General features: G+C 47.4%; 1 protein-coding gene across 1 annotated transcript in view; it reads right to left on the reverse strand.

Annotated features, from left to right (window-relative positions):
- Positions 1-20,170, reverse strand: part of atp10a (ATPase phospholipid transporting 10A) — a gene marked incomplete at its 3' end in the record, with an annotated part of 120,931 nt that overhangs the window by 43,502 nt on the left and 57,259 nt on the right. Inside the window, 3 exon segments of the mRNA XM_084172116.1 lie at positions 5,912-6,038; positions 8,344-8,447; positions 12,836-13,400. Coding sequence (XP_084028242.1) covers positions 5,912-6,038; positions 8,344-8,447; positions 12,836-13,400 — 796 coding nt within the window.

The raw sequence follows: 20,170 nt of genomic DNA on the forward strand, positions 1-20,170 counted from the left end.
TGGGCCTTTAACCAGCTAAACAGCTGCTCTTAGCAGAAATATGTGTGGAGTTAGCCTATTAGCGAGAAAGGTATGTTTGAGTTCACACTTCCTCTTTCAATTATATTGTGGGGAAGTCAAAAATAATGAAACACTCTCTACCAAATCTCCAAAATGACTAATTTGAGGTAGAAATTAGTTGGATCACTCAACAAAAAAGGCAGAGTATTTATTTTAGCTGACTTTAATCCATTGTTCAGGATGAGTACAGGTGACTGACGTTTTGACGTCAAGCTGAGGTCTTCTTCAGAGTGCCTAAACGTCAGTCACCTCTACTCATCCTGAACAACGGATTAAAGTGAGCTCAAATGAATTATTCTCAAATCAAAATCACATTTTATTGGTCACATGCGCCGAATACAACACGCCCTTAACTAACAATGCAGTTCAAGAAAGAGTTAAGAAAGTATTTACTAAAGTAAAACCAAATGTAAAAAATAAAAAAGTTACAATAAAATAACAATAACGAGGCTATATACAGGGGTCAATGTGTGGGGGTACAGGTTAGTTCAGGTAATTTGTACATGTAGGTAGGGGTAAAGTGACTATGCATAGATAATAAACAGCGAGTAGCAGCAGTGTAAAAACAAAGGGGGGGGGTATCAATGTAAATAGTCCAGGTGGCCATTTGATTAACTGTTCAGCAGTCTTATGGCTTGGGGGTAGAAGCTGTTAAGGAGCATTTTGGACCTAGACTTGGCACTCCAGTACCGCTTGCCGTGCGGTAGTAGAGAGAACAGTCTATGACTAGGGTGGCTGGAGTCTTTGACCATATTAGGGCCTTCCTCTGGAAGCTTGGCCCAGTGATGTACTGGCCTGACCAGCCTTTCAAAGCACTTCATGGCTACCGACATGAGTGCTACGGGGCGGTAGTCATTTAGTCAGGTTACCTTCGCTTTCTTGGGCACAGGGACTATGGTGGTCTGCTTGAAACATGTTGGTATTACAGACTCGGTCAGGGAGAGGTTGAAATCAACATGTTCAAATGAATAGGTTTGGTAGATAAAGAGTTCAGCTTCAGCAAACAAAGGAAAGGAGGGTCGACAAAAATCATCAGCTTAACAAGAACAACTTCCAAAAGGACTAATTCAAGGATGAAAGGAGTTGGAGAATTCAACAAAAAGGATGTACATGAATCGATTTGGTTGCTAAACAACCAATCCGTCTATAGGTGGCATGCATTTAAAAAGATTAAAACATTCTGCACACACCTCTTCAGAAATGTGATCAAATTTGCCATTGCGCTTTAGAAACTGGCATTGCCCAGTACCAACATCTCCTAATCATACAGCAAATGAGGGTGTTTTTGTTACCATAAAAGTTGAAGAGGTGTGGGCGGCAGGTAGCCTAGGGGTTAGAGCATTGGGTCCATAACAGGAAGGTTGCTGGTTGGAATATCCGAGCCAACTACGTTAAAAATCTGTCGATGTGCCCTTGAGCAAGGCACTTAATCCTAATTTCGTACAGGGGTGCCTATAACACAACACATTTCACGGCACCTATCAGCTGACAATAAAATAGTATTATTACTATTTTAAAAAAAAGAATAATAATAAAAATGAATGGAGGGCGTTTCCCAGGCAGGGTTGTAACGAACGAGCTCAGAAATATAGTATGGCTCTGATTTATCAATGAAAACATGCGTATCCATGTTTGTTGGGTGCGACAGTTTGATAAATCCCAATAATTTGTTTGCGAATGCAAAACCTAGAAACTCCCAGAATTGAGTTCCAAATTTACATATAATTATATATCATAATTGATAAATGAAGTGTTGCTATTATATTATATATTATATTATTATAACATTTAATTAATTAATTTAATTACTGTGCCATTTTTAAAAGACATGCCCCGCTCCTTCCTTGACTTGGCCAGTTGATAATCATCCCGATAATTGCCTCAACTGAACCTAAACTATACCGAAACTAATTTCACACATATAACAACAGATGAAGTAAAGTATGATGGGGGAGAAAGGGGGAGAATGGGTGAGTTGATGAGTGAGGGGGAAGTGGACAATACATCATTATGTAATCACCAACTGGGAATGAAGAACAAGGCCATTCTATTGTATGGTTCCATTCTAATTATAATCTCTAAATGATATGTACCTTACATCAGCCGTTGTACTCCACAACCCACAATGGTGCTGAAGAATGACATCACTCTACCAACGCAAGGCTAGAAAGAACGTTTCTGTCATGGACACCATACATCTGACAGTTTCCATCGACAGGACACAAGAAAGGGAGCGCACCTCAACCAAACAAAGGTCTGTCAATATTACAGAATACGTATCGCCATATATAGATTCATTTATTCAATATGCTCACTGTTTAACGAGTGTTGTTTTTCCTATGCCGGCCGCGACCGGGAGACCCATGGGGCGGCGCACAATTGGCCCAGTGTCATCCAGGGTAGGGGAGGGAATGGCCGGCAGGGATGTAGCTCAGGTAACGTTACTAGTAGCAGGGAAACATACTGTTGACCCGGCAACACAAGTAACGTTACTAGTAGCAGGGAAACATACTGTTGACCCGGCAACACAACTAACGTTACTAGTAGCAGGGAAACATACTGTTGACCCGGCAACACAAGTAACGTTACTAGTAGCAGGGAAACATACTGTTGACCCGGCAACACAAGTAACGTTACTAGTAGCAGGTCGGTGGGTTTGTGTGTGACTCAATACACTGCTTTTTATTTAAATTGAAAAATCTTTCTTTGGCACCAAATTTGAGCAAATAACCCTCCAGCTTACCTAATAGATGCAGGTTAGTCTCCAGTCTCAGAGCTGACAGACAGACAGCAGACCCCTCTCCCCCTCCCTCCAGGTTAGTCTCCAGTCTCAGAGCTGACAGACAGACAGCAGACCCCTCTCCCCCTCCCTCCAGGTTAGTCTCCAGTCTCAGAGCTGACAGACAGACAGCAGACCCCTCTCCCTCTCCCTCCAGGTTAGTCTCCAGTCTCAGAGCTGACAGACAGACAGCAGACCCCTCTCCCTCTCCCTCCAGCTTACCTAATAGATGCAGGTTAGTCTCCAGTCTCAGAGCTGACAGACAGACAGCAGACCCCTCTCCCCCTCCCTCCAGGTTAGTCTCCAGTCTCAGAGCTGACAGACAGACAGCAGACCCCTCTCCCCCTCCCTCCAGGTTAGTCTCCAGTCTCAGAGCTGACAGACAGACAGCAGACCCCTCTCCCCCTCCCTCCAGGTTAGTCTCCAGTCTCAGAGCTGACAGACAGACAGCAGACCCCTTTCCCTCTCCCTCCAGGTTAGTCTCCAGTCTCAGAGCTGACAGACAGACAGCAGACCCCTCTCCCTCTCCCTCCAGGTTAGTCTCCAGTCTCAGAGCTGACAGACAGACAGCAGACCCCTCTCCCCCTCCCTCCAGGTTAGTCTCCAGTCTCAGAGCTGACAGACAGACAGCAGACCCCTCTCCCCCTCCCTCCAGGTTAGTCTCCAGTCTCAGAGCTGACAGACAGACAGCAGACCCCTCTCCCCCTCCCTCCAGGTTAGTCTCCAGTCTCAGAGCTGACAGACAGACAGCAGACCCCTCTCCCCCTCCCTCCAGGTTAGTCTCCAGTCTCAGAGCTGACAGACAGACAGCAGACCCCTCTCCCCCTCCCTCCAGGTTAGTCTCCAGTCTCAGAGCTGACAGACAGACAGCAGACCCCTCTCCCCCTCCCTCCAGGTTAGTCTCCAGTCTCAGAGCTGACAGACAGACAGCAGACCCCTCTCCCCCTCCCTCCAGGTTAGTCTCCAGTCTCAGAGCTGACAGACAGACAGCAGACCCCTCTCCCCCTCCCTCCAGGTTAGTCTCCAGTCTCAGAGCTGACAGACAGACAGCAGACCCCTCTCCCTCTCCCTCCAGCTTACCTAATAGATGCAGGTTAGTCTCCAGTCTCAGAGCTGACAGACAGACAGCAGACCCCTCTCCCTCTCCCTCCAGCTTACCTAATAGATGCAGGTTAGTCTCCAGTCTCAGAGCTGACAGACAGACAGCAGACCCCTCTCCCCCTCCCTCCAGGTTAGTCTCCAGTCTCAGAGCTGACAGACAGACAGCAGACCCCTCTCCCCCTCCCTCCAGCTTACCTAATAGATGCAGGTTAGTCTCCAGTCTCAGAGCTGACAGACAGACAGCAGACCCCTCTCCCCCTCCCTCCAGGTTAGTCTCCAGTCTCAGAGCTGACAGACAGACAGCAGACCCCTCTCCCCCTCCCTCCAGGTCAGTCTCCAGTCTCAGAGCTGACAGACAGACAGCAGACCCCTCTCCCCCTCCCTCCAGGTTAGTCTCCAGTCTCAGAGCTGACAGACAGACAGCAGACCCCTCTCCCCCTCCCTCCAGGTTAGTCTCCAGTCTCAGAGCTGACAGACAGACAGCAGACCCCTCTCCCCCTCCCTCCAGGTTAGTCTCCAGTCTCAGAGCTGACAGACAGACAGCAGACCCCTCTCCCCCTCCCTCCAGGTTAGTCTCCAGTCTCAGAGCTGACAGACAGACAGCAGACCCCTCTCCCCCTCCCTCCAGGTTAGTCTCCAGTCTCAGAGCTGACAGACAGACAGCAGACCCCTCTCCCCCTCCCTCCAGGTTAGTCTCCAGTCTCAGAGCTGACAGACAGACAGCAGACCCCTCTCCCCCTCCCTCCAGGTTAGTCTCCAGTCTCAGAGCTGACAGACAGACAGCAGACCCCTCTCCCCCTCCCTCCAGGTTAGTCTCCAGTCTCAGAGCTGACAGACAGACAGCAGACCCCTCTCCCCCTCCCTCCAGGTTAGTCTCCAGTCTCAGAGCTGACAGACAGACAGCAGACCCCTCTCCCCCTCCCTCCAGGTTAGTCTCCAGTCTCAGAGCTGACAGACAGACAGCAGACCCCTCTCCCCCTCCCTCCAGGTCAGTCTCCAGTCTCAGAGCTGACAGACAGACAGCAGACCCCTCTCCCCCTCCCTCCAGGTTAGTCTCCAGTCTCAGAGCTGACAGACAGACAGCAGACCCCTCTCCCCCTCCCTCCAGGTTAGTCTCCAGTCTCAGAGCTGACAGACAGACAGCAGACCCCTCTCCCCCTCCCTCCAGGTTAGTCTCCAGTCTCAGAGCTGACAGACAGACAGCAGACCCCTCTCCCTCTCCCTCCAGCTTACCTAATAGATGCAGGTTAGTCTCCAGTCTCAGAGCTGACAGACAGACAGCAGACCCCTCTCCCTCTCCCTCCAGGTTAGTCTCCAGTCTCAGAGCTGACAGACAGACAGCAGACCCCTCTCCCCCTCCCTCCAGGTTAGTCTCCAGTCTCAGAGCTGACAGACAGACAGCAGACCCCTCTCCCCCTCCCTCCAGGTTAGTCTCCAGTCTCAGAGCTGACAGACAGACAGCAGACCCCTCTCCCCCTCCCTCCAGGTTAGTCTCCAGTCTCAGAGCTGACAGACAGACAGCAGACCCCTCTCCCCCTCCCTCCAGGTTAGTCTCCAGTCTCAGAGCTGACAGACAGACAGCAGACCCCTCTCCCCCTCCCTCCAGGTTAGTCTCCAGTCTCAGAGCTGACAGACAGACAGCAGACCCCTCTCCCCCTCCCTCCAGGTTAGTCTCCAGTCTCAGAGCTGACAGACAGACAGCAGACCCCTCTCCCCCTCCCTCCAGGTTAGTCTCCAGTCTCAGAGCTGACAGACAGACAGCAGACCCCTCTCCCTCTCCCTCCAGGTTAGTCTCCAGTCTCAGAGCTGACAGACAGACAGCAGACCCCTCTCCCCCTCCCTCCAGGTTAGTCTCCAGTCTCAGAGCTGACAGACAGACAGCAGACCCCTCTCCCTCTCCCTCCAGGTTAGTCTCCAGTCTCAGAGCTGACAGACAGACAGCAGACCCCTCTCCCTCTCCCTCCAGCTTACCTAATAGATGCAGGTCAGTCTCCAGTCTCAGAGCTGACTGAAACAGCAGCTCTTCTCTTCCCTGTATGGCCGTCTCTGCCTCCAGATGGTGTCGCAACCAGACAGCATACTCCTCCTTAGTGATAACCTAACACACACACACACAGACACACACACACACACACACACACACAGAGGAAGAAAATGTCCTGTATTTGATCAGGGAGTCATACTGAGACCAAGGTCCTTTATTTGATCAGGGAGTCGTACTGAGACCAAGGTGTCTTTTACAGATGAGCCCTGAATTACAGAAATTACAGAAAATACACACATCAATATAAATACAAAATGCAAGCAGAAAGAAAAACAGTCATAAAAACATTAATCAGTAATAAGGTCCTCAACCAGCTTTCTGAGGCACCAAAACATCCAATTTAAGAACATTTAGAAGATTGTTCCACAACTAAGGTGCAAGAAAACTTAAAAGCTGATTTATGTCTAAAGTTTAGTAATGATGTTGGGTACAGTGGGACTTTTTGTAAAAGGGCTTTATACTTGAAAACATAGCAACGTATTAACTTACGTGACATCAAAGATGGCAAACCAACATTCTGATAGAGAACACAGTGATGAGTACCAAACCAGTAGTTCATATAGATGATGTCACCATAGTCTAATCCTGTCACCCGTAGTAAAGCGCAGTGCGCTATGATAAACTGAACCTAACGACTTTAACGAAGTGGCAGCTGCGTTCATATAGATGATGTCACCATAGCCTCGGACCGATAGGAACGTTGACTGAATAATCTGCTTTCTACTATGTAGCGAGAGGCAGGACCTGTTTCTATAGAAGAAGCCCATTATTATTCTCAGCTTCTTAACTAACTCATCAATACGCTTTTTAAAAAGACAGTTTTTCATCTATCCAGACGCCCAGATATTTGTAAGCAGGGACACGATCAATATGGACACCATCCAAAGTACATATGCTTAAATCAGAATTATTTTTATGCGCTCTAGAGAACAACATATACTTAGTTTTACATGCATTCAGTACTAATTTCAAGTCAATAAAGTTTTTCTGTAAAACACAATGAAGCCAGACTGTAGTTCAGGCAGGTTATGTTTTTTTACAGACAAGTCTGTAGTTAATGTAAACAGTAATAAGTACAGGACCCAGAATGGAACCTTTCGCAATATCCAGGAAACCTGGTTTAACAGTCAGTAGATACACATAGAGGTCCATCGGTCAAGTCATTTTTTAACCAGTTAGTTACATGCAGCCTGGTCTAGGCCAATTGAGGAAAGCCTCTGAATTAGCAGTAATATAATATAATATGCCATTTAGCAGACGCTTTTATCCAAAGCGACTTACAGTCATGCGTGCATACATTTTTTATGTATGGGTGGTCCCGGGGATCGAACCCACTACCTTGGCGTTACAAGCGCCGTGCTCTACCAGCTGAGCTACAGAGGACCAGCAGTGAGTGATCAACAATATTGAAAGCCTTTGACAGGTCAGTGAAGAGGGCAGCACAATGTTGCCTTTTATCCACAATGTTAACAACATTTCTAACTAGGGATGCAGCAGAGATAATGCTATCACCTGGTCTAAAACCTGACTGATGTACATTTAGAATACATTCCAAAGATAAGCAAGATCTTAGCTGAGAATTAATCAAGGATTCTAATATTTTAGCTAGGGCGAGAAAGTTTAGAAATAGGGCGATAATGATTTAGGTCCCAAGGGTCACCACCTTTGTGAAGGGGGAGTACATGGTCCGCCTTCCAAACCTTGGGGATAGTACCAGATATAGTCGTATGGGTTAATGATTCAGCAATCAGGGGGGCAGAGAGCTGCAGCAAAAATGGATCAAGTATATCAGCCCAAGTGGATTTGTTTTTACGTCAATCTTAGCAATCTCTAGCACATCACAGATAGTAAATTGTTTAAATGAAAACAAATATTCACTAGAAGTTGACAGGTCGACCGTAGAGTCTGCTAGAGGCTGGCAGAGGGAAGAGCAGTCCATGGACTGACCAGGGTCAATTAAACCACCGTTTCTCTCAAGTAAAAAGCCTGCCGAGATGATAAAATAACGATTCAAAGCTTCACTTATTCCATTCTTCTCAGTTATGATGCCAGAGTCAGAACTTGCTTAGGCAGGGGAGAAGAGGAATTTGTACGCTTCAGTGCAGTTACTGTTTTCCAACATGTAGAAGGATCACCAGCAGAGATATATCTTAAAAAGTAGCTTGATTTAGCTTTTCTGAATCGAGATAGTACATCCGTTTCTCAATTGGCTGAAAGCTTGCCAGTCCACTACAGAGTCAGTTTTCCTTGCTTCAGGCCTGAATGAGCTCAATGATGGAAATAGTTTTAAAAAAATAAAAGTCCTGCAAAAGCCCTATTTGTGCTGAAGAGGTATTGTGTCTTGCTGAAGCGGTGTTACCTTGTTGGCGATGCAGAGCGTACGGAGACCGTCCGCAGCGTAGAGGTTCAGGTCGTTCTGGGTCTTGTATAGGATCTTTCTTTGGCGTCTCCCTTTGGAATCATCTGAAAAGTGAAAGAGGAACTAAATAAACCTGTGCAAGTTTGCATCAACATCGGCTCCTTCTGTTGTCTCTTGCAGGAAAGTTACTTCTCACACACCAAACATTTAGGAAACTTCTAAAGTGATATTCAGTAACAGATTCTTCTATAACGTCTTGCACTTCTCACACATCACCACAACCAGCCCACGTGCTGAGTTGTCACCGGCTGCTTCTGACTCAGCTCTTAAGAGTCTGGTTTCAACAGACCATTAATCTAGCTGTAATTACAGTCATTACCTCCCTATTCAATCAAACCCGGCACCCAGAAGTTTCAGTGGTATGACAACATTCTTCTTGTCCATTTGGTCATAGCTTTACTAGAGTGAACCTACTGCCGACCGAGGCTGGTCCCAGATCTGTTTGTGCTGTCTTCAGCGTTTTCCTGAAGTACATGGAGTAGCCAGCCAGATAGAAAAGTAGCCAGCCAGGGAGTTCTGGGATGTGGGGGTCCGGGGGGGGACATGCCCCTGAAATAGTTTTGGCAGAACAAGCTCTATTGTGTTGCCCTCTGGTACATGTCTTGATTCCATCTGAAATACACAGCTAAATGATTGAATACTTTAACGACTTTACCAGATCAGTTTAACGACTTTCCCAGATCAGTTTAATGACTTTACCAGATCACTTTAACGACTTTACCAGATCAGTTTAACGACTTTACCAGATCACTTTAACGACTTTACCAGATCACTTTAACGACTTTACCAGATCAGTTTAACGACTTTCCCAGATCAGTAAAATGAGTTGTGGGATAGAGTAGAAAGACATGACTTTACTATTTAAATAACTGAATATGTATGAGTTCAGTTTGTTGTTGTTTTGGATATCGTCTAGGACTTTATGATCAGGACTATTAAGTAAAATAACCTTAAATCTTTTTTAACGTTTAACCTGTCTTCTCTTGAGAATAAATTCATATTTACAGTTTTACTGCAAGAAATGAATTGCAATCAATATCTTTAATAATACCATACAAGTATCATGACATTAGCCCTGGGAGCCATTTAGTTCCACGTCAGCTAGAGAGAGAGACAGCCAGCCAGCCAGCCAGCCAGCCAGCCAGCCAGCCAGCCAGCCAGCCAGCCAGCCAGACACAGCCAGCCAGCCAGCCAGCCAGCCAGACTGCCAGCCAGACTGCCAGCCAGACTGCCAGACAGACGTACCCCACCTTCACAAGGCAGGCTGGTGGGAGAGGGAGAAACACTTAGGGTAAATCAGTGCTTGAAATGGGTGCCAGTACCCATTTTAATTTTACAGTACCGTGTTGGGCCCTGCTGGTGTGCAGGAATGGTATTGGTGGACGGTGAATACAATCTTACCATCTAACCAAGACCTCCTCGTCAATCTCCTAACTCACCTGACCAGACAAGGTTACAAGTAGACATCTCCTAACTCACCTGGCCAGACAAGGTTACAAGTAGACATCCCCTAACTCACCTGGCCAGACAAGGTTACAAGTAGACATCCCCTAACTCACCTGGCCAGACAAGGTTACAAGTAGACATCCCCTAACCCACCTGACCAGACAAGGTTACAAGTAGACATCCCCTAACTCACCTGGCCAGACAAGGTTACAAGTAGACATCCCCTAACTCACCTGGCCAGACAAGGTTACAAGTAGACATCCCCTAACTCAGCTGGCCATGGTTCAGACAAGGTTACAAGTAGACATCCCCTAACTCACCTGGCCAGACAAGGTTACAAGTAGACATCCCCTAACTCACCTGGCCATGGTTCAGACAAGGTAACACAACGTTTTAAACATCCAGGGTTATCAAGATGTGACAACGCCGTTGTTTTTCACAGAAACTACCTATAATTGAAAGTAATGAATCAGTAGTAGAGATTGACTGGTGCTACTGTAGTGAGAATCTATTCCATTTGTCCAGGTGTGAGAAGACCGAGCCAGCCTCTGTCCCCACGTGGAGATTATATCTATCACTCTGGACCACAGACAAGACTCAATCCTACTGCAGAATGAAGTCTACTGACAGTAAAGAAGGCCGACCACACAGATTACACATCTCAGTACTACAGATAGGCTAACACACAGTAGACTGTAGGTTACACACCACCCAGACAGACACACATAGATACAACCCTCAGCACAACTGCATGAGTTGGTTAACATCAACAGAATCCCTAAATACGTCACCACCACCTGCAAGTCAACATCCTTACAGAATTATCACTATGACAACATTAAATCACCATCAAGAGGTAACCCAACCTACAATCTCACAACCCTGCTCAAGTATCATATTGACCACTCCTTTCCCCATCTCGGTCCCAGAGTCGTTTGTGCATGTATGACAATGACCATTGAAGTTGGTTACAGAGCACAAACAGACCTGGGACCAGACTACCCTTCCCCTGCCACACAAACAGACCACTACCCCAACCACCCTTTAATCTCCTCCTCCTCGTACAGTGCCTTCAGAAAGTTTTCACACCCCTTGACTTATTCCACATTTTGTTGTGTTACAGCCTGAATTTAAAATTGACATTTGTTGTCACTGGCCTACACACAATACCCCATAATGTCAAAGTGGAATTATGTTTTTTTAATTACTTTTTTAAAACAAATTAATTAAACATTAAAAGCTGAAATGTCTTGAGTCAATAAGTATTCAACCCCTTTGTTATGGCAAGCCTAAATAAGTTCAGGAGTAAAAATGTGCTTAACAAGTCACATAATAAGTTGCATGGACTCACTCTGTGTGTAATAATAGTGTTTAATTAACATAATTATTGAATGACTAAATCATCTCTGTGCCCCACACATACAATTATCTGTAATGTCCCTCAGCCGAGCAGTACATTTCAAACACAGATTCAACCACAAAGACCAGGGAGGTTTTCCAATGCTTCTAAGATACAGGCCTCCTTCCTAACTCAGTTGCCGGAGAGGAAGGAAACCGCTCAGGAATTTCACCATGAGGCCAATGGTGACTTTAAAACAGTTGCACAGTTTAATGGCTGTGATAGGAGAAAACTGAGGATGGATCAACAACATTGTAGTTACTCCACAATACTAACCTAAATGACAGAGTGAAAAGAAAGAAGCCTGTACAGAATAAAAATATTCCAAAACATGCATCCTGTTTGCAACAAGGCACTAAAGTAATACTGCAAAAAATGTGGCAAAGCAATTAACTTTTTGTCCTGAATAGAAAGTGTTATGTTTGGGGCAAATCCAATATAACATCACTGAGTACCACTCTCCATATCTTCAAGCATAGTGGTGGCAGCATCAAGTTATGGTAAGGTAGGTAGCCTTGGCTTGTACAAGTCGGAACGGCTCATAGGGCAGGAGCGTGGGGCAGCTTGATGTACAAGTACACCCCCTGGAAGGACGCTAGTCTATCGCAGGGCCTTAACCCACATCTATCTCCTTAATGCTGAGTTCCTCGGCACTCGGCCAGGGATCATGTTATGGGTATGCTGGGGAGTTCTTCAGGATAATAAAGAAACGGAATGGAGCTAAACTCAGGCAAAATCCTAGAGGAAACGCTGGTTCAGTCTGCTTTCCACCAGACACTGGGAGATGAATTCACCTTTCAGCAGGACAATAACCTAAAACACAAGGCCAAATCTGCACTGGATTTGCATACCAAGAAGACGGTGAATATTCCTGAGCGGCCGAGTTACAGTTTTGACTTAAATCTACAGCAAGACTTGAAAATTGTTCAAATGTTGCACAATCCAGGTTTGGAAAGCTCTTAGAGACTTACTCAGAAAGACTCTCAGCTGTAATAACTGCCAAAGGTGCTTCTACAAAGTATTGACTCAGAGGTGTGAATACTTATGTAAATTAGATGCATTTCATTTTCAATAAATATGCAAATATTTCTAAAAACATGTTTTAACTTTGTCATTATGAGGTATTGTGTGTAGATGGGTGAGAAATTGTTTTCAATTCAGGCTGTAAAACAAAATGTGGAATAAGTTTGAATACTTTCTGAAGACAGTGTACAGGGAGGAGGAGATTAAAAGGTTGGTTAACTCTGGAATACTTTCTGAAGACAGTGTACAGGGAGGAGGAGATTAAAAGGTTGGTTAACTCTGGAATACTTTCTGAAGACAGTGTACAGGGAGGAGGAGATTAAAAGGTTGGTTAACTCTGGAATACTTTCTGAAGACAGTGTACAGGGAGGAGGAGATTAAAAGGTTGGTTAACTCTGGAATACTTTCTGAAGACAGTGTACAGGGAGGAGGAGATTAAAAGGTTGGTTAACTCTGGAATACTTTCTGAAGACACTGTAGGTCAGATTATACCTAATAACTCCAGGCATCATATTGACGAGTCCTCTACCTCCCCTCCCCTGGCCTGCTGTGAGGCCCTCCTACCTGTAGGTGGCAGTGTGATGAGGTCCATGATGACAGAGTCAGCTCCTTTAGTATAGACGGTGATCTGGTCTGTTAGAGGGTGTCTCACCACCACAGACATCCTCTTCCTGGTGGAGTCAAACCCCAGAGTGTGGAGCAGCTCAAAGCTCAACTTCCCCAGGTGAGGTAGCTCCACCGTCACCTGATCAGGTAGCCGGCCAACCAGACAACACTTATAGGCCCGCGCCGCATACACCAGGGCAGCCTCGTCAGGTGACTCTGCCTCGTAGCGCAGCTCGCCTTCCTCCAGGGCCCCAGGCTTTCCCTCGGTAGTGTGAGGAGGGACAGAGGAGAAGGCATGCTCCAAACCCCCCGGACCTCCAGGGTGATGCTCCTCGTCTAATTTAGTCAGGGTGCTCTCAGCGGAGGGGGAGGAGAGGACACTGGAGCATTCGCGGTGGGAGGAGCGGTTGAGGCTGGAAGAGCTGCTGCTGTTGGAGTTGGAGGTGAGACGGCTGGGGGTGAAGCGCTTGATGAAGTCCTCGATAGTCTTCACTGGGGACTTGAGCCCAAACCTCATCCGTACCTGAGAGAGAGAGAGAGAGTGAGACAGAGGGTTAGAAACATTAGCTCAAATCTCATCCACACCTGAGAGAGAGACAGTGAGACAGAGGGTTAGAAACATTAGCTCAAATCTCATCCACACCTGAGAGAGAGAGAGACAGTGAGACAGAGGGTTAGAAACTTACCTGAGAGAGAGGGATAGAGAGAGAGGGTGTGAGACAGAGAGACAGGGAGTTAGAAATATCAGCTCATCATCTGCACCTGAGGCAGAGAGAGAGGGATAGAGAGAGAGACATGAGACAGAGAGACAGAGAGAGGGAGACATGTGAGACAGAAAGAGGGAGACATGTGAGACAGAGGGAGACGTGAGACAGAGGGACAGAGAGAGGGAGACATGTGAGACAGAGGGACAGAGAGAGGGAGACATGTGAGACAGAGGGAGACGTGAGACAGAGGACAGAGAGAGGGAGACATGTGAGACAGAGGGACAGAGAGAGGGAGACGTGAGACAGAGGGACAGAGAGAGGGAGACATGTGAGACAGAGGGACAGAGAGAGGGAGACATGTGAGACAGAGGGACAGAGAGAGGGAGACGTGAGACAGAGGGACAGAGAGACAGAGGGACAGAGAGAAGGAGCAATGTGAGACAGAAAGAGGGAGACATGTGAGACAGAGGGACAGAGAGAGGGAGACGTGAGACAGAGGGACAGAGAGAGGGAGACATGTGAGACAGAGGGACAGAGAGAGGGAGACATGTGAGACAGAGGGACAGAGAGAGGGAGACGTGAGACAGAGGGACAGAGAGACAGAGGGACAGAGAGAAGGAGCAATGTGAGACAGAAAGAGGGAGACATGTGAGACAGAGGGACAGAGAGAGGGAGACATGAGACTGAGACAGAGAGACATGTGAGGCTTCTCTCTGAAACCACACATCCATCTGAAGGTGACGCTTGAAGCAATAGAGGAAATCAACAAGATCCACAAGTATTCTTTCACAATAGCTGGCAGCGGATATTTTTTGCCTGATGCAGGACTCTAGTGCAATAGGGGAGAGCGTAAACATTCATTTCCAAAAGGATGATCTACTAGCTCGGCTAGGTGTGATGATCTACTAGCTCGGCTAGGTGTGATGATCTACTAGCTCGGCTAGGTGTGATGATCTACTAGCTCGGCTAGGTGTGATGATCTACTAGCTCGGCTAGGTGTGATGATCTACTAGCTGGGCTAGGTGTGAAGAATCCCCCAGTTTGTACCACAGTTTAGACTACTGATAGATGCTGCGGTCAGTCAGAGTTGAGTCCTATTGTAAAGTGTAGCCTAATGGCCAAAAAAGGGCAAACTTGTGGTCCTCTGTAGGTCAGCTGGTAGAGCACGGCGCTTGTAACGCCAGGGTAGTGGGTTCGATCCCCGGGACCACCCATACACAAAAATGTATGCACACATGACTGTAAGTCGCTTTGGATAAAAGCGTCTGCTAAATGGCATGTTATGTTATGTTATTGCAATGTATTCGATGCTTAAGTACTCTAAAGTTTTACATTTCTAACTCAAAATCACAGACCATATTTGTCATAACGAAAAATGCATCAACCCCTACAAATATATAAACGTATTATAATCCATATAATAATTCAAATGAAATTAGCTGTAGTGAGATGTACTAATGTGTCAACATTTTTAAATAACACATACGGAATCATGTAGGGGGGGGGGGGGTATACAGAAGATAGCCCTATTTGGTAAAAGACCAAGTCCATATTATGGCAAAAACAGCTCAAATAAGCAAAGAGAAATGACAAGCCATCATTACTTTAAATCAAATCAAATTTCATTTGTCACCTGCGCCGAATACAACAGGTGTAGACCTTACAGTGAAATGCTTACTTACAAGCCCTTAACCAACAATGCAGTTTTAAGAAAGAATACCCCCCCACCAAAAAAGAAAAAGAAAAACAATATAAATAATACGAAATAAAAGTATCAAAATGTTTAAGAGCAGCAGTAAGAACAACAATATACAGGCTATATACCGGGAGGTACCGGTACCGGGTCAATATACAGGCTATATACCGGGAGGTACCGGTACCGGGTCAATATACAGGCTATATACCGGGAGGTACCGGTACCGGGTCAATATACAGGCTATATACCGGGAGGTACCGGGTCAATATACAGGCTATATACCGGGAGGTGGAGGTACCGGGTCAATATACAGGCTATATACCGGGAGGTACCGGTACCGGGTCAATATAAAGGCTATATACAGGGGGTACCGGTACCGGGTCAATATACAGGCTATATACCGGGAGGTACCGGTACCGGGTCAATATACAGGCTATATACAGGGGGTACCGGTACCGGGTCAATATACAGGCTATATACCGGGAGGTACCGGTACCGGGTCAATATACAGGCTATATACCGGGAGGTACCGGGTCAATATACAGGCTATATACAGGGAGGTACCGGGTCAATATACAGGCTATATACCGGGAGGTACCGGGTCAATATACAGGCTATATACCGGGAGGTACCGGGTCAATATACAGGCTATATACAGGGGGTACCGGTACCGGGTCAATATACAGGCTATATACAGGGGGTACCGGTACCGGGTCAATATACAGGCTATATACCGGGAGGTACCGGGTCAATATACAGGCTATATACCGGGAGGTACCGGGTCAATATACAGGCTATATACCGGGAGGTACCGGTACCGGGTCAATATACAGGCTATATACCGGGAGGTACCGGGTCAATATACAGGCTATATACCGGGAGGTACCGGTACCGGGTCAATATACAGGCTATATACCGGGAGGTACCGGTACCGGGTCAATATACAGGCTATATACAGGGGGTACCGGGTCAATATACAGGCTATATACCGGGAGGTACCGGGTCAATATACAGGCTATATACCGGGAGGTACCGGTACCGGGTCAATATACAGGCTATATACCGGGAGGTACCGGTACCGGGTCAATATACAGGTTATATACCGGGAGGTACCGGTACCGGGTCAATATACAGGTTATATACCGGGAGGTACCGGTACCGGGTCAATATACAGGCTATATACCGGGAGGTACCGGTACCGGGTCAATATACAGGCTATATACCGGGAGGTACCGGTACCGGGTCAATATACAGGCTATATACCGGGAGGTACCGGGTCAATATACAGGCTATATACCGGGAGGTACCGGTACCGGGTCAATATACAGGCTATATACAGGGGGTACCGGGTCAATATACAGGCTATATACCGGGAGGTACCGGTACCGGGTCAATATACAGGCTATATACCGGGAGGTACCGGGTCAATATACAGGCTATATACCGGGAGGTACCGGTACCGGGTCAATATACAGGCTATATACCGGGAGGTACCGGTACCGGGTCAATATACAGGCTATATACAGGGGGTACCGGGTCAATATACAGGCTATATACCGGGAGGTACCGGTACCGGGTCAATATACAGGCTATATACCGGGAGGTACCGGGTCAATATACAGGCTATATACCGGGAGGTACCGGTACCGGGTCAATATACAGGCTATATACCGGGAGGTACCGGGTCAATATACAGGCTATATACCGGGAGGTACCGGGTCAATATACAGGCTATATACCGGGAGGTACCGGGTCAATATACAGGCTATATACCGGGAGGTACCGGTACCGGGTCAATATACAGGCTATATACCGGGAGGTACCGGTACCGGGTCAATATACAGGCTATATACCGGGAGGTACCGGGTCAATATACAGGCTATATACCGGGAGGTACCGGTACCGGGTCAATATACAGGCTATATACCGGGAGGTACCGGTACCGGGTCAATATACAGTCTATATACAGGGGGTACCGGTACCGGGTCAATATACAGGCTATATACCGGGAGGTACCGGTACCGGGTCAATATACAGGCTATATACCGGGACGTACCGGGTCAATATACAGGCTATATACCGGGAGGTACCGGTACCGGGTCAATATACAGGCTATATACCGGGAGGTACCGGTACCGGGTCAATATACAGGCTATATACCGGGAGGTACCGGGTCAATATACAGGCTATATACCGGGAGGTACCGGTACCGGGTCAATATACAGGCTATATACCGGGAGGTACCGGTACCGGGTCAATATACAGGCTATATACCGGGAGGTACCGGGTCAATATACAGGCTATATACCGGGAGGTACCGGTACCGGGTCAATATACAGGCTATATACCGGGAGGTACCGGTACCGGGTCAATATACAGGCTATATACCGGGAGGTACCGGGTCAATATACAGGCTATATACCGGGAGGTACCGGTACCGGGTCAATATACAGGCTATATACCGGGAGGTACCGGTACCGGGTCAATATACAGGCTATATACAGGGGGTACCGGGTCAATATACAGGCTATATACAGGGGGTACCGGTACCAGGTCAATATACAGGCTATATACAGGGGGTACCGGTACCGGGTCAATATACAGGCTATATACAGGGGGTACCGGTACCGGGTCAATATACAGGCTATATACCGGGAGGTACCGGTACCGGGTCAATATACAGGCTATATACCGGGAGGTACCGGTACCAGGTCAATATACAGGCTATATACCGGGAGGTACCGGGTCAATATACAGGCTATATACAGGGGGTACCGGGTCAATATACAGGCTATATACAGGGGGTACCGGTACCGGGTCAATATACAGGCTATATACCGGGAGGTACCGGTACCGGGTCAATATACAGGCTATATACAGGGGGTACCGGTACCGGGTCAATATACAGGCTATATACAGGGGGTACCGGTACCGGGTCAATATACAGGCTATATACAGGGGGTACCGGTACCGGGTCAATATACAGGCTATATACCGGGAGGTACCGGTACCGGGTCAATATACAGGCTATATACCGGGAGGTACCGGTACCAGGTCAATATACAGGCTATATACCGGGAAGTACCGGGTCAATATACAGGCTATATACAGGGGGTACCGGGTCAATATACAGGCTATATACAGGGGGTACCGGTACCGGGTCAATATACAGGCTATATACCGGGAGGTACCGGTACCGGGTCAATATACAGGCTATATACCGGGAGGTACCGGTACCGGGTCAATATACAGGCTATATACAGGGGGTACCGGTACCGGGTCAATATACAGGCTATATACCGGGAGGTACCGGTACCGGGTCAATATACAGGCTATATACCGGGAAGTACCGGTACCGGGTCAATATACAGGCTATATACCGGGGGTACCGAGTCAATATACAGGCTATATACAGGGGGTACCGGTACCGGGTCAATATACAGGCTATATACCGGGGGTACCGGGTCAATATACAGGCTATATACAGGGGGTACCGGTACCGGGTCAATATACAGGCTATATACAGGGGGTACCGGTACCGGGTCAATATACAGGCTATATACAGGGGGTACCGGTACCGGGTCAATATACAGGCTATATACAGGGGGTACCGGGTCAATATACAGGCTATATACCGGGAGGTACCGGTACCGGGTCAATATACAGGCTATATACAGGGGGTACCGGTACCGGGTCAATATACAGGCTATATACAGGGGGTACCGGGTCAATATACAGGCTATATACAGGGGGTACCGGGTCAATATACAGGCTATATACAGGGGGTACCGGTACCAGGTCAATATACAGGCTATATACAGGGGGTACCAGTACCGGGTCAATATACAGGCTATATACAGGGGGTACCGGTACCGGGTCAATATACAGGCTATATACAGGGGGTACCGGTACCGGGTCAATATACAGGCTATATACAGGGGGTACCGGGTCAATATACAGGCTATATACAGGGGGTACCGGTACCGGGTCAATATACAGGCTATATACAGGGGGTACCGGTACCGGGTCAATATACAGGCTATATACAGGGGGTACCGGTACCGGGTCAATATACAGGCTATATACAGGGGGTACCGGTACCGGGTCAATATACAGGCTATATACCGGGAGGTACCGGTACCGGGTCAATATACAGGCTATATACAGGGGGTACCGGGTCAATATACAGGCTATATACAGGGGGTACCGGTACCGGGTCAATATACAGGCTATATACCGGGAGGTACCGGTACCGGGTCAATATACAGGCTATATACCGGGAGGTACCGGTACCGGGTCAATATACAGGCTATATACAGGGGGTACCGGTACCGGGTCAATATACAGGCTATATACAGGGGGTACCGGTACCGGGTCAATATACAGGCTATATACCGGGAGGTACCGGTACCGGGTCAATATACAGGCTATATACAGGGGGTACCGGTACCGGGTCAATATACAGGCTATATACAGGGGGTACCGGTACCGGGTCAATATACAGGCTATATACAGGGGGTACCGGGTCAATATACAGGCTATATACCGGGAGGTACCGGTACCGGGTCAATATACAGGCTATATACAGGGGGTACCGGTACCGGGTCAATATACAGGCTATATACAGGGGGTACCGGGTCAATATACAGGCTATATACAGGGGGTACCGGGTCAATATACAGGCTATATACAGGGGGTACCGGTACCAGGTCAATATACAGGCTATATACAGGGGGTACCAGTACCGGGTCAATATACAGGCTATATACAGGGGGTACCGGTACCGAGTCAATATACAGGCTATATACAGGGGGTACCGGTACGGGGTCAATATACAGGCTATATACAGGGGGTACCGGTACCGAGTCAATATACAGGCTATATACAGGG

Source organism: Coregonus lavaretus (genome assembly GCF_964263955.1).
Source record: "Coregonus lavaretus genome assembly, chromosome: 11".
Lineage (NCBI taxonomy): Eukaryota > Metazoa > Chordata > Actinopteri > Salmoniformes > Salmonidae > Coregonus > Coregonus lavaretus.